This window comes from Salmo salar, chromosome 18 (genome assembly GCF_965601325.2).
Source record: "Salmo salar chromosome 18, fSalSal1, whole genome shotgun sequence".
Classification (NCBI taxonomy): domain Eukaryota; kingdom Metazoa; phylum Chordata; class Actinopteri; order Salmoniformes; family Salmonidae; genus Salmo; species Salmo salar.
The window spans coordinates 22,111,879-22,128,187 of NC_138308.1; the positions used below are offsets into that span (position 1 = coordinate 22,111,879).

Below are 16,309 nucleotides of genomic sequence, written 5' to 3' on the forward strand. Positions count from 1 at the left end.
TCCGGTGTCCAGGCACTCCGCATTGCGTCGTAGCCCTTAGCCGTGGTATATTGGCCATATACCGCACCTCCTAGTGCCTTATTGCTTAAATAACATTCTAAGGAAATTGTTTATCCAAAGTATTTGTCTACATCAAATTGTAATGTCTTTAACACCAAATTGGGTTTTAAGATTATCCTCAGACAAAGGAAATGGACTTAGTTCTTGTTATCTCTACTGGGCTCAGCAGTCTTGGGTAAAAAGCAGAGATTTGAATGTCAGAAGGAAAAAGCCTAGTAATCAATTATAGAAAAGTGGAGGCAACAAACAGATGCTTCACTAAAAGAGAAGGCTAAAAGTGGTGATTTAAAAGTGGTGAGAGAGAGGACATAAAGAGGTAGAAAGTATAAGGAAGGAGAGAGGATAGAGAGAAACTAGGAGGAGGTTTAGTCTGGCTCCAGTGCTTTCCTACACTACCTCAGGCTACTTGAACCACACCTAAGGTTTCCTCCTTCTGTTCATCTGCACTCCAAGTGCAGACGATCTTCCCACACCCCATACCTCACCTAATGTAAAAGCCCAAGAAAAGCGGAGGCTGAACAAATGTTCAAACAAGGCTGTCTATGGAACATGCTGCAAACCCTTTTTTTTTGCAGGAGCAAAACTTCCTCTCATTTAGTTTTTCTAATTTTCTAGGTTCGTACAACAAAACGTGTCTAGTAGTCATGTCCTCAACAAACACTTCTGTTGAAGATGATGTACAGTAACTACAGAGGAGGAGGTTTAAAGTTTGAAACAGCAAGATAAGATGGATGACGGTGGTTTCACCCTCCCTAAGGTTCCATTTAAAGGGTCTCGTTTATCACAATTAACCTGTGTAACATCTATTAAGAAATCGCTAATTAGATGTTAGTCTGAGTTTAATGAAACGCAACAGGCTCTGAGGACTAGGAAATCAATGGTTATTGATTGGAGCATTATGATGACTTGTGTAACAGAACTTTGTGTCTATAAGGCAGGAGAAGTGGAAATGATTACAAAAGTTTCTGACACCACAAAAGACGCTGAAAAGTGGGAAAGCAAGAAGTCGATGAAAATTGCTAGTCTACTTACCTTACAGTCGCATCTCATCCACCTATTTTCTGCCTGACCAACGAGAATCTGCATTTTCATTTCAGACAGCAGACAAACACTTTACTCTGACTGAAGTGTACTGCACAATAGTTCACCCTAGGACATGTGAAGAGTTGCTTGTTGGCAACTGGCAGATTTGCTCATAGTTGTGATTGTGACCATGTTGTTTTTAAACCCATGTTCCTGACCTACCACAGAATGTCATTTATCAAAGTAGACACATCCATTTATCAAACAAGACACATGTGTCAATCTTAAAATCTCCCATGCATTCCACTGTAAATCAACCTTAAACAATTCATCACTGTACGACCCCCCCTCATTTTTATTTGTGACACCAAAGCCATTTCACTACCTCTCAACACAATTCCATTACTCCCCAATCACTATAGAAAGACCATCCACAACACTGTTGGCTTGCTATAGTGGTGATATGATATAAAAAATGCCAGCTGTACATTCTGAATTCATGCTGGGTTTGTGCTGAGGATTCTGGTGACTGTCACGCCGATTGCTACGAGACGAGATCAAAGGCTCTGCCAGATACTTTGAAGTCATCCGCCATCTAAATATAATTTGATTGGCTGCCTGTCCCTCAACAAAAAAAGGGCCCCTTATGGGCAGTCATTAATAAAGGGGGGTGTAATCAAATTGAGCTGTTTCAATGTCCAGGGGGAAAATATATTTCTTGCTATCTTTTCCTTTCTCAAGAGTGTGCTGCCTGGTGAGGAAACTGTATGTCCGAGCTCCAACAAGCTTATGAAGTATCTATTCTTGATGAAAATACATGACATACCATGGTGATTTATTTGATTTTTTTTAAAGAATATAGAAGGATATTGTACGTACCAAGAATGGATCTATATCTTTCAAATCACATACTGTAACTGCCTTGATATTGTTGGCCTTGTGGAATTCTACCACACAAAGCTCTAACTCACTAATAAAACAACCAGCCATAGAGAACTGGTAGTGTATCGCAAAGAGGTGAAGTAGGCTGAACATGCAGACACCAAACACCCATGAACTAATACGCGCCATCTGCCCTGTGCCAAGGAGATGATTACAACAGGATTTCATCATGTCAAACCAGTGGCTGCTGCAGTAATGTATGTCATGGCACCTTACTCAAGGACAACTCTGCCAAAGCCCAGCTTCCAAACCTGCCCCAAAAACTCCTCTTTAGCATTTGGACGGAATTAGCATTAGCTTGACACAAATCCTGTCTGGACTCCGAACGTATCCTCTTATCCTGGACATGCCAGTGCCTACTGTAGCCTGTCTATCAAACCTCCTCTCTTCTCTGATATAGATCCCCAGTGTAGCTTAATACATTTTCAATTAAACCATGCCACTGTGGGTTTACTCGCTTCTGGCTTATTGATATTAATGTGATGTGTTGCTAATGGTAAGATAAAGATTGTGATTGATGAAGAAACAACCACCTTGTCATAGGTGAGACATAGAGCCACAAACAGGAGCGCTAAGCTTCAATCCAGCACTCATTTCTGGTATACCTCCTGAAGACTTTTTCAATGTCTGACATGATTGACTAATCCCTCCTCATCTAATCCTAAATATTGGTCGGCAGGAAACAGCGTAGGATGGCTAGGGAGCTTCATGGGAGCTTCCTGCTGGGACTTGGATGCACACTGTGTCCCATTTAAAAAAAATATATATATATCCCACTGACTGATTTCTCAAATCCACTCCATCCACCCCAGAAGATTTGTTATCGTGATTATGTTAGGGACATTTTTTTTTTAAATAGTTTTGCTCAAATATGGGTCAACGTAGTGGGGGGTGATATTTTCTCTGATATTTCCCACTCAACTCATTGGTCCCATGAAGTGGATGCTAAGCTACAGGACTGTTTAGCTAGCAAAGACTGGAATATTTTCCGGGATTCAACATTGAGGAGTTTACCACATCAGTCACCGGCTTCAATAATAAGTGCATCGATGACGTTGTCCCCACAGTAACCGTACGAACATACCCCAACCAGAAGCCAGAGATTACAGGCAACATCCGCACTGAGCTACAGGTTAGAGCTGCCGCTTTCAAGGAGTGGAACACTAATCCGGACGCTTATAAGAAATCCCGCTACAACCTCCGATGAGCCATCAAACAGGCAAAGCGTCAATACAGTACTAAGATCAGATCCTACTACCCCAGCTCTGATGCTCAACGGATGTGGCAGGGCTTTGAAACTATCATGGATTTGAAAGGGAAGTCAAGCCGTGAGCTGCCCAGCGACACGAGCCTGCTAGATGCCTTTAATGCTTGCTTTGAGTCAAGCAACACTAAACCATGCATGATCTTGCTCCGTAGCCGATGTGAGTAAGACCTTTAAACAGGTTAACGTTCGCAAGGCTACAGGGCCAGACGGAATACCAGGATGCATACTCAGTACTCAGAGCATGCGTCCGAACGGATGTTATTATTTGAATATGAGTATGAGTATTCATTTTTTGAGGCCCAAAAGATTATAGGCCTATTTTAACACTGAAAATGATTTTTCTAAATGTAATTAAAATATCCATGTAATATTGTTACGTACAAGGATACACCATGACATTTCAAATTATTAATTTAATAAAACAACAAACTTTTCAATGTATTTTTATGACATGAGCACCATAAAAAAAGGCTGGTAGCTGGACGGTAGGCTTCATGTGTGTAGCATGTTGTATATGTTGGCCAATCAAACCGCCAAATATGCTCAATGTGTAGCAAGTGGAGCGAGAGTTCACCAATGTAATGCAAGATGGAATAAAATAACGGAATTAAAAGTTAGAAAAATTAGAAGGAGTAAGCTACAACGAGTAACCAACAGGTAGGCTGTTGTTATATCTGAATGGGGTTTGGGAGAAAGTGCTGCATGATGTGGCCTCAATTAGCTTAGCTAGCTTTTCTAGACTACTCCAGTCAAGACAGACACTGTTACAGTGCATTCGGAAAGTATTCAGACCCCTTGACCTTTTCCACATTTTGTTAAGTATTCAGACCCTTTGCTATGAGACTTAAAATTGATCTCAGGTGCATCCTGTTTCCATTGATCATCCTTGAGATGTTTCTACCAATTGATTGGACATGATTTGGAAAGGTACACACCTGTTTATATAAGGTCCCACAGTTGAAAGTGCATGTCAGAGCAAAAACCAAGCCATGAGGTCAAAGGAATTGTCAGTAGAGCTCCGAGACAGGATTATGTCAAGGCACAGATCTGGGGAAGGGTACCAAAAAATGTCTGCCGCATTGAAGGTCCCCAATAACGCAGTGGCCTCCCATCATTCTTAAATGGAAGCAGTTTGGAACCACCAAGACTCTTCCTATAGCTGACCACCCGGCAAAACTGAGCAATCGGGGGAGAAAGGCCTTGGTCAGGGAGGTGACCAAGAACTCAATGGTCACTCTGACAGAGCTCCAGAGGTCCTCTGTGGAGATAGGAGAACCTTCCAGAAGGACAACCATCTTTGCAGCACTCCACCAATCAGGCCTTTATGGTAGAGTGGCCAGACGGAAACCACTCCTCAGTAAAAGGCACATGACAGCCCGCTTGGAGTTTGCTAAATGGTACCTAAAGACTCTCAGACCATGGGAAACAAGATTGTCTGGTCTGATGAAACCAAGATTGAACTCTTTGGCCTGAATGCCAAGCGTCACGTCTGGAGGAATCCTGGCACCATCCCTACGGTGAAGCATGTTGGTGGCAGCATCATGTTGTGGGGACGTTTTTCAGGGGCAGGGACTGGGAAACTACATTTACATTTACGTCATTTAGCAGACGCTCTTATCCAGAGCGACTTACAAATTGGTGCATTCACCTTAAGATATCCAGTGGAACAACCACTTTACAATAGTACATCTATATATTTTTTTGGGGGGGGGAGGGTTAGAAGGATTACTATATCCTATCCCAGGTATTCCTTAAAGAGGTGGGGTTTCAGGTGTCTACGGAAGGTGGTGATTGACTCCGCTGTCCTGGCGTCGTGAGGGAGCTTGTTCCACCATTGGGGTGCCAGAGCAGCGAACAGTTTTGACTGGGCTGAGTAGGAACTGTGCTTCCGCAGAGGTAGGGGGGCCAGCAGGCCAGAGGTGGATGAATGCAGTGCCCTTGTTTGGGTGTAGGGCCTGATCAGAGCCTGAAGGTACGGAGGTGCCGTTCCCCTCACAGCTCCGTAGGCAAGCACCATGGTCTTGTAGCAGATGCGAGCTTCAACTGGAAGCCAGTGGAGTGTGTGGAGGAGCGGGGTGACGTGAGAAAACTTGGGAATGTTGAACACCAGACGGGCTGCGGCGTTCTGGATGAGTTGTAGGGGTTTAATGGCACAGGCAGGGAGCCCCGCCAACAGGGAGTTGCAGTAATCCAGACGGGAGATGACAAGTGCCTGGATTAGGACCTGTGCCGCTTTCTGTGTAAGGCAGGGTCGTACTCTGCGAATGTTGTATAGCATGAACCTACAGGAGGATCGGATGTCGTTGACCTTCTTTTAAAAATGGTTGACAAAGTCATCCGCAGAGAGGGAGGAGGGGGGGTGGGAGGAGGATTCAGGAGGGAGGAGAAGGTGGCAAAGAGCTTCCTAGGATAAGAGGCAGATGCTTGGAAATTAGAGTGGTAGAAAGTGGCTTTAGCAGCAGAAACAGAGGAGGAAAATGTAGAGAGGAGGAAGTGAAAAGATGCCAGGTCCGCAGGGAGGCTAGTTTTCCTCCATTTCCGCTCGGCTGCCCGGAGCCATGTTCTGTGAGCTCGCAATGAGTCGTCAAGCCACGGAGCAGGAGGGGGGGACCGAGCCGGTCGGGAGGATAGGGGACATAGAGAGTCAAAGAATGCAGAAAGGGAGGAGGCAGAATCAGGAGATTGGTTGGAGAAGGATTGAAAGAGGAGAGAGTAGCAGGAGAGAGAGAGCGAAGGTTGCGACGCCGCAATACCATCTGAGTAGGGGCAGAGTGAGTAGTGTTGGAGGAGAGCGAGAGGGAAAAGGATACAAGGTAGTGATCGGAAACTTGGAGGGGAGTTGCAGTGAGATTAGTAGAAGAACAGCATCTAGTGAAGATGAGGTCAAGCGTAATGCCTGCCTTGTGAGTAGGGGGGGGACGGTGAGAGGGTGAGGTCAAAAGAGGAGAGGAGTGGAAAGAAGAAGGCAGAGAGAAATGAGTCAAAGGTAGACGTAGGGAGGTTAAAGTCACCCAGAACTGTCAGGGGTGAGCCATCCTCAGGAAAGGAACTTATCAAGGCGTCAAGCTCATTGATGAACTCTCCAAGGGAACCTGGAGGGCGATAAATGGTAAGGATGTTAAGCTTGAATGGGCTAGTGATTGTGACAGCATGGAATTCAAAGGAGGCGATAGACAGATGGGTCAGGGGAGAAAGAGAGAATGTCCACTTGGGAGAGATGAGGATTCCAGTGCCACCACCCCGCTGGCCAGATGCTCTCGGGGTGTGCGAGAACACGTGGTCAGACGAGGAGAGAGCAGTAGGAGTAGCAGTGTTTTCTGTGGTAATCCATGTTTCCGTCAGCGCCAAGAAGTCGAGGGACTGGTGGGTAGCATAGGCTGATATGAACTCTGCCTTGTTGGCCGCAGACCGGCAGTTCCAGAGGCCGCCAGCGACCTGGAACTCCACGTGGGTCGTGCGCGCTGGGACCACCAGGTTAGAGTGGCAGCGGCCACGCGATGTGAAGCGTTTGTATGGCCTGTGCAGAGAGGAGAGAACAGGGATAGACCGACACATAGTTGATAGGCTACAGGAGAGGCTACGCTAATGCAAAGGAGATTGGCATGAAAAATTAACTAAACAACTGGGGAATCGAGAGAGCAGGGCCTCCCTCACTAACAATTCACTGAAACACTAAAACACTAAAATATCACTTTTCTAGCTACCACTAGAAATTAAAATTGATGTAAACTACAGTGGTTCAATGTTTCCAGGAATAGGCTCAAACTTAGTTTATTCCGCTAGCTAACTTGGTACAGTATTCTTCCGTGAAAACCCACCTAGTGCACCGTTTCCTATGACGCCGTAGCTAACTAGCATGCTAGCATCCTGTAACACGGTTAGCACCAATACTTGGTACAACAAGCTACCAATGGATCATTCGTGTCTGTGTCTAGTTCATAACGCAGAAGTAATTAAACGTTGGCTAGCTAACACAAAGTCAGTCCTGCTAGTTACACAAGTGGACTACACATCTCGAATGTTCAGAAAGTTAAGCTTACGTTGCAAAAATCTTATTGACTAAAAATGATACAGCTAGCTGGTAGGGTTAGCTAGCTAGCAGTGGGCGCGTTGTAGACTGTTAGAAAATGAAGCTGGCTAGCTAACCTCGATAGTTACTCTGTACTGCTGTGCCTTCTTCACCACGCTGTCTGAGTGGGTTGACCATTTCAGTTTGTCCATGATCTGTACTCTGAGGAACTTCAAACTTTCCACCTTCTCCACTACTGTCCCGTCGATGTGGATAGGGGACTGCTCCCTCTGCTGTTTCCTGAAGTCCACGATCATTTCCTTTGTTTTGTTGACATTGAGTGTGAGGTTATTGTCCTGACACCACACTCCGAGGGCCCTCACCTCCTCCCTGTAGGCCGTCTTGTCGTTGTTGGTAATCAAGCCTACCACTGTAATGTCGTCTGAAATCTTGATGATTGCGTGGGTCTAGGGTGTCAGGTAGGGTGGAGGTGATATGGTCCTTGACCTAGTCTCTCAAAGCACTTCATGATGACGGAAGTGAGTGCTACGGGCGATAGTCATTTAGCTCAGTTACCTTTGCTTTCTGGGGAATCGGAACAATGGTGGCCCTCTTGAAGCATGTGGGAACAGCAGATAGGGATAAGGATTGATTGAATATGTCCGTAAACACACCAGCCAGCTGGTCTGCGCATGCTCTGAGGACGCAGCTAGGGATGCCATCTGGGCCGGCAGCCTTGAGAGGGTTAACACGTTTAAATGTTTTACTCACCTTGGCTGCAGTGAAGGAGAGCCTGCAGGTTTTGGTAGCGGGCCGTGTCGGTGGCACTGTATTGTCTTCAAATCAAGCAAAGAAGTTGTTTAGTTTGTCTGGGAGCAAGACATTGTGGTCTGCGACGGGGCTGGTTTTCTTTTTGTAGTCCGTGATTGACTGTAGACCCTGCCACATACCTCTCGTGTCTGAGCCGTTGAATTGTGACTCTACTTTGTCTCTGTACTGACGCTTAGCTTGTTTGATTGCCTTGCGGAGGGAATAGCTACACTGTTTGTATTCGGTCATGTTTCCGGTCGCCTTGCCTTGATTAAAAGCAGTGGTTCACGCTTTCAGTTTTGCGTGAATGCTGCCATCAATCCATGGTTTCTGGTTGGGGAAGGTTTTAATAGTCACTGTGGGTACAACATCACCGATGCACTTGCTAATAAACTCGCTCACCGAATCAGCGTATTCATCAATGTTATTGTCCGACGCTATGCGGAACATATCCCAGTCCACGTGATCGAAGCAATCTTGAAGCGTGGAATGCGATTGGTCGGACCAGCGTCGAACAGACCTGAGCACGTGCGTTTCATGTTTTAGTTTCTGTCTATAGGCTGGGAGCAACAAAATGGAGTCGTGGTCAGATTTTCCAAAAGGAGGGCGGGGGAGGGCTTTGTATGCATTGCGGAAGTTAGAATAACAATGATCCAGGTTTTTGCCAGCCCAGGTCGCACATTCGATATGCTGATAAAATTTAGGGAGCCTTGTTTTCAGATTAGCCTTGTTAAAATCCCCAGCTACAATAAATGCAGCCTCAGGATATGGATAGAACCGTTTTCAATCACAGAGGAAAACAAGGTAATCATTTACATTTCTGAAGATTTACCTTAACGTTTGAATTGCTAAACATGATGACATTATAAAGCTAACTTCTGATCGTTACATACATAAGAAAGAGTAGCATTTTACCGGGAGACACACAACAATAGGTTTCGGCGCCAAACCGACGCTCCATACTCAAGCTCCTTATATATGTTTCTCTTCTTTTACAGGTGACCAGCAACAACCAAGTGGACATCTCAAACCACATTATTATCAATAAATAAATATGCTTCTCATCAACTGTAAATCATCATCAGTGTCTGGTTATTCATATAGGCATGTCTTTAGATTAAGTGACGGAGGACATACAGGACAATTGTCACATCCACACACTCCAGCCACCCAATCCATAGCCTGTTCTCTCTGCTACTGCATGGCAAGTGGTACCAGTGCACCAAGTCTGGAACCAACAGGACCCTGAACAGCTTCTACCCCAAACATATGACTGCTAAATAGTTAATCATATGGCTACTGGGACTACCTGCATTTGCACTAATTCTCTTGCACAGACTCTACCCACACACTCACACTGACACCCCACTCACACTGACACACACATACACTACATATGCCCACACACATAATCCACACACTCATGCATACTGACGCAACACACACTCACTCACACTTTCACACATACGCTGCTGCTACTGTCTTATCCATCCTGTTGCCTAGTCACTTTACCCATACCTACACTACCGTTCAAAGGTTTGGGGTCACTTAGAAATGTCCTTGTTTTTGAAAGAAAAGCTATTTTTTTTGTCCATTAAAATAACATCAAACTGATAAAAAATATAGTGTAGACATTGTTGATGTTGTAAATTACTATTTTAGCAGGAAACGGCTGATTTGTTTATGGAATATTTTCATAGGCGTACAGAGGCCCATTATCAGCAACCACCACTCCTGTGTTCCAATGGCATGTTGTGTTAGCTAATCCAAGTTTATAATTTTAAAAGGCTAATTGATCATTAGAAAACCCTTTTGCAATTATGTTAGCACCGCTGAAAACTGTAGTTCTGATTAAAGAAGCAATAAAACTGGCCTTCTTTAGACTAGTTGAGTATCTGGAGCATCAGCATTTGTGGGTTTGATTACAGGCTCAAAATGGCCAGAAACAAAGAACTTTCTTCTGTAACTCGTCAGTCTATTCTTGTTCTGAGAAATGAAGGCTATTCCATGTGAGAAATTGTCAAGAAACTGAAGATCTCGTACAACACTGTACTACTCCCTTCAAAAGAACAGTGCAAACTGGCTTTAACCAGAATAGAAAGAGGAGTGGGAGGGCCCGGTGTACAACTGAGCTAAAGGACGCCTCACAAGTCCTCAACTGGCAGCTTCATTAAGTAGTACCCGCCAAACACCAGTCTCAACATCAGCAGTGAAGAGGCAACTCTGGGATTCTGGCCTTCTACCTCAATTTCCTTGTACCCCTGCACGTCACATCAACTCAGTACTGGTACTGCCTGTATATAGCCATGTTATTTTTACTCATTACTGTTATTTACAGTGTATTTATTCCTCATGTCAATATTTATTTTTTATGACATTTTTTATCTTTAACTCTACATTGTTGGAAAAGGATCCGCAAGTAAGCATTTCACTGTTAGTCTACACCTGTTGTTTTTTTTATTTTTTATTAACTAGGCAAGTCAGTTAAAAACAAATTCGTATTTACAATGACGGCCTACCCAAGCGATGCTGGGGCAATTGTGTGCCACCCTATGGGACTCCCAATCACAGCCAGATGTGATGCAGCCTGGATTCAAACCAGGGACTGCAATGATGTCTCTTGCACTTGGATGCAGTGCCTTAGACCGCTGCGCCACTCAGGAGCCCAATTAAGTTTATGAAGCATGTGACAAATAAAAATGTATTTGATTTGATCTTGTCAGTGTCTGTGATATGTCAACTCAGCTCACTCCTCTTTTCCTTACTGTAGTTTCTATATTCCGATAGAGTAATCCAGTAAATCTTGTTCCTCTGAATATCTCTGAACTCTTGTCTCTGTTTCCTTCATCTCACATACTAGCAAGGAAACAGGTAAAATATCCAAACACTCAATGAAGCACCTAGGGGCTCTTGCTCGTTAACATCCATTGGTTCCTGAGCCGAATGGACAGATGTTCCAGTTCTGCTTGCCAAACCACAAATCCTTTCTAACAGACTTAAGTATAGCACCACAAAACATACTTCTTAGAAATAAATACTCTGTATAGTATTTGAGGCACAGCTTTGGAGGACAGCAGTCAGCTACCTACAGACCCAACTACACCTACACCTACATACAGACCCAACTACACCTACCTACAGACCCAACTACACCTACCTACAGACCCAACTACACCTACACCTACCTACAGACCCAACTACACCTACCTATAGACCCAACTACACCTACACCTACCTACAGACCCAACTACACCTACACCTACCTACAGACCCAACTACACCTACACCTGCCTACAGACCCAACTACACCTACCTACAGACACAACTACACTTACCTACAGACCCAACTACACCTACCTACAGACCCAACTACACTTACCTACAGACCCAACTACACCTACACCTACCTACAGACCCAACTACACCTACACCTACATACAGACCCAACTACACCTACCTACAGACCCAACTACACCTACCTACAGACCCAACTACACCTACCTACAGACCCAACTACACCTACCTATAGACCCAACTACACCTACACCTACCTACAGACCCAACTACACCTACACCTACCTACAGACCCAACTACACCTACACCTACCTACAGACCCAACTACACCTACCTACAGACACAACTACACTTACCTACAGACCCAACTACACCTACCTACAGACCCAACTACACTTACCTACAGACCCAACTACACCTACACCTACCTACAGACCCAACTACACCTACACCTACCTACAGACCCAACTACACCTAAACCTACCTACAGACCCAACTACACCTACCTATAGACCCAACTACACCTACACCTACCTACAGACCCAACTACACCTACCTACAGACCCAACTACACTTACCTACAGACCCAACTACACCTACACCTACCTACAGACCCAACTACACCTACCTACAGACCCAACTACACCTACACCTACCTACAGACCCAACTACACCTACCTATAGACCCAACTACACCTACACCTACCTACAGACCCAACTACACCTACCTACAGACCCAACTACACTTAACTACAGACCCAACTACACCTACACCTACCTACAGACCCAACTACACTTACCTACAGACCCAACTACACTTACCTACAGACCCAACTACACCTACCTACAGACCCAACTACACCTACACCTACATACAGACCCAACTACACCTCACCCTACAGACCCAACTACACCTACACCTACCTACAGACCCAACTACACCTCACCTACCTACAGACCCAACTACACCTACCTACAGACCCAACTACACCTACCTACAGACCCAACTACACCTACCTACAGACCCAACTACACCTACCTATAGACCCAACTACACCTACGTACCTATAGACCCAACTACACCTACACCTACCTACAGACGCAACTACACCTACTGCACTCATGGATTAACTCTTGCTCGCTCTTTCTTTCTCTACACACAGACACCCACACACACACCTACACACTCCCAAACATGTTCCAGTTACCATCCGCTCTGATGTCACTTTGATTATGCAGCTGTAGAGATGGGTGTTCCTGCAGCTCCTCAGCCAACGCTTGGGGTGGGACTCACCATGTCCATCTGCTCATCGCCTGCAGTGTGAAACATACACACACACACCACACACCACACACACACACTAAAATAATATAATTAACTCATCAGCGATTCTTCAATGTATGAGTGTACAGTATGTCATTCAAGGTCACACCCAAACCCTGCCCCTGCTCCTCTAGCTTCCCAATGCTGTATATTTTACCTACACCTAATCCCTAACAGCTCACACCTCACTCAGAATACTGTACAAGGCCATTAACCAGAGTGTGTCCTACTTCTGTCTAGTCCTCTGAAAGGGATTGTGTTTTTTATGTGGAGCTGAAAATATACCTGGTTTTGATGTCTCTATTTCCTTTTCTGTTCCTTCCTCTTTTAGGGGCCTGTTTGCGAGCCATTACACTGAGACACATTATCTGGATGATGGCAGTGCAGTCACTGGTGCTCCCAACTTTACGGTAGGCTGGATGTCGAGTGCTTCTGACATTCATGTTTGACTGAACATTGTGTGCTGCTGACTTTAAAGGATGGACCTTTAAAGATGTCATGTAAACGGATGATTAAAATGGCCCTCCGGTAATGTTGAGGACACATATCTGAATTATAGACATGCCGTTGGCATCCAAAAGATCAAATGTTATCATCCGGTAAATGGAGAATGACTAACTTAGTTTTCAGTGGGGAATATCTGTACAGTTATTGACATACAGCCATATTTACATGTAGACCTAACAATTGGTGAATCGATACAGGGTTAGGTACCTTAAGGGGAGTCAGGTATTAATATATTTACATTATTGCACAAAGCACCGTGCATGTAAGTCCTCCAGGACCAGAACATGCTACATTTCAATGGCTGTCAAGGCCATTTGGCTTCATTAGCTTACAGTTTGATTTACAGTAGTTAGCTACTGTAAGTACGCAGATGCTATTGTCAGGTCTCACATCTTGGTCAACTGAACTTTTGCTACTCTTCCTTAAAGTAATTAGCTCAACTGTTGAAGGTTTGACAAAAGGACAGCACATCAGCTTTTCTAGGCCAGCCTTCAGGTACAACATGTTGAAGCATTCTGGGATAACCAAGCCAACCAAGCCTCATTAGTGATTTTCAAAAACCTTTCGCTTAGTTAGCAGGCTTGTTCCCGCTTCACAGTTGGAGTGAGATTGAAAATATGACTTAATTGAGCAGAGGTGAGGACAGCTTGACAGGTGCGTGGCAGTTGGAAAGGGAAATGCTTTGTGATTTGGCACTGATTGACAATATAATTTCCTCAAAGCTAAACTGTACGAATACCCATTCTTGCATTCTAAATAGTAGGTTGAATGGGTATGCAAAAATGTAAAGTTTTATATTATGTGAAATTTCTTAAATTGAGTATGCTTTAAATGCCATGACATCATACCCTTTTTAGACTTTTCAGATGTTTGACCTATGAAAAACCAACTGTCAAAAACCACTTATTTTGAAAGTAGATTACCTTGTATCTGGGTGCTATTTTCGTTTAAAAGGTCACTATCCAAAACACAACTGAAAGTATTTATGGACATTATAAAACCATAAATTGGTACACACTCAAAAAATGAATCACAGTGTCCTAAAGAAAGATGAAGAAGCTAAGTTAAATGCTAAACCTAGTGTTTCCCAATATATGTCTATGGCACCGTTCATGTTTAATGTAATGGAAGTGAAGTGAAGGCCATTAAGCCTAGCTGGTGACTCAGCAATGTATATTATATATTCATAGCAATGCTTTTTCAAATAGTTTCACATAAAGAGTCTCATTCCTTTCCTTTCAGAGGAGTAAGGGAGTCTCTTTTGGAGTCAAGTCAGCACAGCTGAAGTGATTGTGTAAAAGTATGAACTGGCTGTGGAAAATGCCAGCCTCAAGTATTTCCTCACAGTTCAGTATTGACATTCTGTATTTTTCAAACAGACTTTTGGCTAACAAATCAGTTGGTCTTGGAGGGATTAGTGTAGACTTGAAAGAAGCCTGTCAGCCATAATACAGAGGTTTGTTTTCACTCCAAACCAGACAGTTCCTCCTCATCATACTGTCTCAGACAGACCTTAGCTACATTATGTCTCTGTACACTTAGATGGCTTCCTTTCCACTTCTCAAGTCCATGGTTGACCATGTGTGAAACAAAAGTATACGGTAAATCCATTTGAAATCAATCACTTTTTGACAGCATCCCTTTTGATTTAAACATTCCATACATTTTTGCCCATGGAAGAAGTGGTCAGAAAGTGACATTTTGCACCTAAATGCCAAAACATTCAGGAGATAAAGGTGCTCAAAGTTGACCCATTTTGCATACACTAGCATTCCATGAGACATCCATGTCTTCATCACTGGGAAAGATAAACGGTTGAGTTTAATATAATTTAAAAGCAGGTTAGTCAAACTATTTGATCATTTCAACAACAATTCTTTGGGGGAAAAAATGTTGTCATTTTCTTACCTTTAACGTCAATTATCTAAAAACGTATAAACTCAGATTTAGCTTTGACCCTATTTTACGTCATCTGAGGTTTTTGTGTTGTGCCTGCCATCGGTTGAGACAACATGCTCTTGAATATAGGGTGGGTGTCATTTCAATCATATAAATATAATACATAGAATGGACCTAACCCTTCAGACCACTGCGATTTAGCTGGTACACCATTGACATTTAAATTGAATTGACATTTTAACTTGTAATTATTACCACAAAGATGGGCCGCTGGTTCACACACCGGTGAATGTTAACTTCAGTGGTCATGTCTATGCTATTATCTATATATATATTTATTTAAAATATATAATATATATATATATATATATATATAATAATATATATATATATATATATATATATATATATTTGCCATTTTTTATGATTCTACAGATAAGAGACAGAACAGGTAGAGGGCAGTTACACACACGGATCCCCTCCAAATCAAACCCACCCAACCCCCCCATGCTCTAACAGAGTCCCACCCCAAAACCAGATTTAAAGCAGGCATGATATACAATGAGTAATATAATCAAATAGTAAAAAAAAAAATACTAAGATATTATAAAACAAAAAGTAAAAAAATATTTAAAATAATGATACCATTTCTAATTTGGTTGGTTTATGGAGTTGTGAAATTAGCTGGGTCCATGTCTTCTACAAAGGATAGGAAAGGTTGCCAGATATTATAAAATGTAATTGCAGATCCACTAAGGGAGTAGCGTATTTTCTCTAGCTTGAGATGTTCTTAACTTCCTTTATCCAATGGTTAAAAGTAGGAGGAAACCCATCCTTCCACTTAAATAGTAGAAGACGTCTAGCTAGAAGAGTGGTAAATATCAGCATGTTGCCATACTACTGTTTAGAGGGGCCTCCTGTGGTGCCACTCCATGGAACTGTTTAGAGGGGCCTCCCATTGTGCCACTCCAAATAATGCAATAAAAGCAGAAGGTTCTATAGGTCTTTCCAGTATCTTAGAAAACGTCTCAAAATTAATATCCAGAAATCTGTCAATTTTGGGCATGTCCAAAACATGTTTATTAAAGTACTGTAGCAGGAGCCTGCTTACATCGGTCACAAGTGGGATCTATTTCTGGTCTAATCTTGGATAATTTTGCCTTTGACCAATGC

General features: G+C 43.3%; 1 protein-coding gene across 2 annotated transcripts in view; it reads left to right on the plus strand.

Annotated features, from left to right (window-relative positions):
• LOC106577034 (disintegrin and metalloproteinase domain-containing protein 12) overlaps positions 1-16,309 on the plus strand; it is a 156,412-nt gene that overhangs the window by 76,673 nt on the left and 63,430 nt on the right. For both annotated transcript variants that reach the window (XM_014154703.3, XM_014154704.3), the window contains exon 4: positions 13,062-13,140. In XM_014154703.3, the coding sequence (XP_014010178.3) occupies positions 13,062-13,140 (79 nt within the window). The remainder of the gene's footprint in view (positions 1-13,061; positions 13,141-16,309) is intronic.